The sequence below is a fragment of the Impatiens glandulifera genome, chromosome 5 (assembly GCF_907164915.1).
Source record: "Impatiens glandulifera chromosome 5, dImpGla2.1, whole genome shotgun sequence".
Lineage (NCBI taxonomy): Eukaryota > Viridiplantae > Streptophyta > Magnoliopsida > Ericales > Balsaminaceae > Impatiens > Impatiens glandulifera.
Window position 1 is genome coordinate 52,890,509 of NC_061866.1, and position 4,821 is coordinate 52,895,329.

The window sequence follows — 4,821 nt, forward strand, 5'->3', positions numbered from 1 at the left end:
TCAGTCAATATTAGACCAAAATAAAGAAACATCAGGGAGGAAAATAGAAAAATATATACTTTTCATATTCACAATAGGAACTAGGAAAGAACCTTATGCATAAATACTTATTAAAATTACTTTTATATTAATTCTCATTTCATTATTTTCAAAATCAGTTATAATTTAGAAACTCTGTAACACTAGCTTTTAATACCATTACATTAAAGAAGAGTACTATCAGTTATTTAATTTATGTAACAGACATATTTAATGTACTTAAATTACATTGAAGATTCATAATAAATATTCCTAGCTAGAGCTACCTAGTATATATACATATAGTTGAGTATAGATCAAAAAATTAAACTCCATATATATCATATATGGATCTAATTTCTAGTTCCTTGTTTGGATTGTTGATCCTACTTGTTGTGGCTGCAGCTGATGATCATGATCTGAATGGATCATTGAGTATTGACATTCGAGGCAAATCATGTAACCTTTACCAGGGAAGTTGGGTTAAAGACAATTCCTACCCTCTTTACAAGAATTGTCCTTTTGTCGAGAAAACATTCGATTGTCAGAACAATGGTCGACCTGACACAGACTATCTCAGCTACAGATGGCAGCCCGCCGCTTGTCAACTATCCAGGTCATTATCGATATATTTATATATAAATAATTGTCTTATAAATTATAATGAATTAAAATTGTTGATGCAGATTTGATGGGCTAGGGTTTTTGAATAAATACAAAGGAAAGAAGATCATGTTTGTAGGAGATTCATTAGTTAGAGATCAATGGCAATCTTTAGCTTGTTTACTATACAATTCAGCCAAGGGTTTAACCTATACCTTTACAAGACTAGGCAAAGTCTCCACTTTTCACATTCCGGTACATTTTTCTTTTGTTTTCAAATGATTCTATATAGTATATTGTACGTACATGACTCGAATTCATGACATTCATGACCTGTTTATGTATATAGGAGTACGACTTGTCGGTTATGATGGATAGAAACGTGTTTTTGGTGGATTTAGTGAGTGAGGCTCGAGGGAGAATATTGAAACTTGATTCAATCGACGGGCATGTTTGGAAGGAGATGGATGTGCTCGTTTTCGACACTTGGCATTGGTGGAGTTATAGACATGCCCTACAAGTGTAAGTTTGTTGCAATAATTCATTATCAATTTAATTAAACAATTAGTTAATTGACATGCATAATGCATGCATGCAGATGGGACTATATACAAATAGGCAACCAATATTTAAAAGACATGAATAGAACGGATGCGTTCGAGCATGCGATTAACACGTGGGGCGGTTGGGTGGATGCAAACGTTAATCCTTCTAAGACGAGTGTCTTTTTTCAGGGCATATCTCCTAATCATTACGAGTTAGTTAATAATTAGTTACTTATAACTAATTAATTAAGGACACTATATTAATTATAATTGATTATTGCAGTGGATCGGATTGGAATGAATGGAATGCAAACAAATGCGTGGGACAAACAGAGCCGATAATGGGATCAAAATATTATGGTAGATACCCGCCACAAATGAGAGTATTGAGAAGGGCTTTAGGTCGTGTGAAAAGGGTCCCGGTGACTTTGCTCGACATAACCGGACTTTCGTTGCTTAGAAAAGACGGTCATCCTTCTATATATGGATACGGTGGTGCTGCTGGAGCCGATTGCACGCATTGGTGCCTTGCCGGAGTGCCTGATACATGGAACCAGATCCTTTCTCACCTTCTACTTTCCAGACATTGATTCATATTTATATTTATAATATATATAGCCAGATTAATAGATTATAGTTTATGTTTCTTGGTATATATACACCAAAAATTAAACATTCTTTTCTATTTTTATGTTTTTTTTGCTGCTTGCTTCCACAAATGTTACAGTTTATAGTCATGTTATAGTTATGAGTCAATTTAGCATGTTCGAAAATTGGAAGCTTAATTTTATTATTCTAAGTTTGATAAATGGTTTGGGTAAAGACTTGATCACCTTAAAACATTAGTTAAATTATTGTTATTAATTATAATATTAAACTAAACAATAACAAAATTAAGTTTTAATATGATAAATTCATTCACTAATAAATTTAGAGTTGGGGTGAATTTGATTTTTATTTTAAGTTGGTTCAGAAAAATAAAAGAGATTATAAATAAAACATGTGAATGCAGATGAGACCATTCTTATCCATGACCCAAAAATGGGTTATGATGCTGGTTATGGTTGATCTTGTCAATTTATCATGATCAAATGTCTATGACCAAAACCTCATTTGGTCTTAATTTTTGTCAAACAACCAAAGTCATTCAATCAATTGTTATCATTTTTCAGAATCTGATTGGTTGTCCAAATTTTCTTTATCTCTTATCTTTAAAACTCAATTTTAATATTATATATATATATATATATATATATCAAAATTCATAATTTTTCGAGATCTATAAAGAGACCACTCTTGCTATATTTCGGAGCAAAAAAAAATTACCATTTTCTCAATTTTTACTAATTATCCTCCTTTGTTTAAAAATTAAATATTATTATATTTAAAAATTAGAAATTAAATATTATTATTATATTTAAAAATTATTTATTATTTTTTTATTTAAATTTTTTTTTTTTTAATAATGATTAAAATTTTATTGGTCATAGATAAATCCAAATCTTGATCCTAAAGCTTTTATTATGATATGACAAAAAATGGGTTATTCAGAATACTCTGAGTTTTGAATTTTCTAGAAGAGTAAATAGTAAACTAAATTAAAAAAAAAAATTAGAAACTAAAAATTTAAAAAAATTAAAGGATTATGTCACTCTTCTTTACCTTAATTTTTTATTCCGGTCGGTCGGGCTTAACCCATCTCAGTCCTAACTACATAATATTTAGAATAATAATGAATCTTAAGAGATGAAATCTCAAATAATATTTAAAAAAATTTCACAGAAAATATGTTACTTTTGTTGGGTTGAAACATAATAATAATAATATAAAAAAAAAAGTGTAAGTTTTGGGTTCCTTTCAAAATTTAAGTCCTAAATGATTTCAAACCTCAAATAATAATTTGGTGAATTATTTTTTATTTTAAAAGGTCAAGTTTGCAATAAACAAAAGATTCAAGCTAACTCCAAAAAAGAAATATGTACATATCAATAAGAAAACAATTTTTAATTTATAAATGACTTGCATCAAATTTGATTAGTTTTCTTCTATGGTCACCTAGGGTTTATTTTTTAAACAGTCATAAAGGCTCTTGATATAGATTTTATTATTGCCATGAAGGCTGGAACCAATATATTATATATATATATGCAAGGCGAATCTAGAAATTTTTTTTCACTGGGCTGACTGAATATTATAGGGTATCTATATATATATAATGATGCTTAATTTTTAAAATGTCCGGATTGCCAGGTCGAGATCTGTGGTTAATTTGGATACTTGGGTCGGATTGTGGGTCGACCCGCCTTTAAATTTAAAACGGTTAAAAATAAAATTAAAAATGCTAAAGGTATGTTTCAAACTTGCAACCTAACAAAACAAGTACAACTCTTTAATCAAATAAGCTACTAAGACTTTATATTTTAAATTCAACACCAAATTTGATAAACGCGGGACGTTTTAATATTAATATAAGTTTACCTTTTTAACTAACTAACTAATATATATATAATGATGTTGAGTAATGGATACTTGGGTACCCACCCATAAACTTAAAACAGTTAAAAATATAATTAAAAATGTTATCTGTAATTTTTTTTCACGGTTTTTTATATTATTATTCGTGCAAATGCACAGGCTAAATGCTAGTTACACTAACACGAGTAATAAATGAAAATTTTAATCAAATCGTTTCACGAATACCTTATTAAAATAAAATAAATATACAAAATCTAATTAAAGATAAAAATACTCAATTTAAAAAAAATATATATAAATTTAAAACTATAGTTAAAAAAAAAGGTTTAAAAATGTGAAAAGTTAAATTAATTAAGTTTTAAATAAATAAAAATTAACTATTTATATATATAAAGAAAAAAAATAAGAAAATTTAATTAGTATATCTTAATTAATATGAGAATATAAAAAAACGAATAAAAATATAAAAATAATAACAAAAATATAAAACATGACAAAAATAAATTATTAAGTTAATATACATAAGAATATAATTAAAATTATATAATATTAATATATAATTATTTACGGAGGCCAGGGTTTGATCACCTGACCTCTAGGATAATATTTAAGTACAAAAGCCGAGTGAACTAACTATATTTGTTAAATAAAAACATATATATACAAAGTATTTTAAAACTCTACCCTGGGCTAGAGCCCACCAGAGCCCGCTACATGGCTCCGCCATTGTATATATGGCTGGTTGATTATATGAATTTAATTTCTTCAATTTTCACAAACAAAAAACAGAGAAGCAAGATGATACACATCATATGTTCCTTTCAAAATATATAGATGGATACACATCACATGCGAAAAGTCAATGTCATCTATATTTAAACTACCAGTTCCACGTTAAATTCCAAAGCATTAAATTTCAAATATATTATAAGTTAATTCTTTGTTTCACTAACTTAATTGTTTTATATACCATTTGCATCGACCTAATCAATAATTCATCATAACCGTTGGTATCGGTTTTTCAAAATCTCCATAAGTCAGTTAGCGGTTAAAAGTCTATTCGGATTGGTCGATTACAAAATCAATGCGGTTAAAAGTCTATTCGGATTGATCGATTACAAAATCGATTCGATAGGTTTTAACAAATATATATAATATAATAAACTAAAGAAAAAAAATA

At 27.9% G+C, this 4,821-nt stretch overlaps 1 protein-coding gene across 1 annotated transcript; it reads left to right on the plus strand.

Annotated features, from left to right (window-relative positions):
• The first annotated feature begins 365 nt into the window (after positions 1 to 365).
• On the plus strand, positions 366 to 1,756 carry LOC124939699 (protein trichome birefringence-like 41). Its single transcript, XM_047480146.1, has 5 exons — positions 366 to 634; positions 705 to 876; positions 971 to 1,143; positions 1,220 to 1,378; positions 1,450 to 1,756. The coding sequence occupies exons 1-5, from the start codon at positions 366 to 368 to the stop codon at positions 1,754 to 1,756; spliced, it is 1,080 nt and encodes a 359-aa protein (XP_047336102.1).
• The last annotated feature ends 3,065 nt before the right edge of the window (positions 1,757 to 4,821 follow it).

Bases quoted from the DNA above. Each gene is read 5' to 3' on its own strand.
- LOC124939699 (XM_047480146.1), top strand. From the start codon at position 366: ATGGATCTAATTTCTAGTTCCTTGTTTGGATTGTTGATCCTACTTGTT. The intron at 635-704 runs GTCATTATCGAT...TTGTTGATGCAG, and splicing joins GCCGCTTGTCAACTATCCAG to ATTTGATGGGCTAGGGTTTT. The intron at 877-970 runs GTACATTTTTCT...TTATGTATATAG, and splicing joins TCTCCACTTTTCACATTCCG to GAGTACGACTTGTCGGTTAT.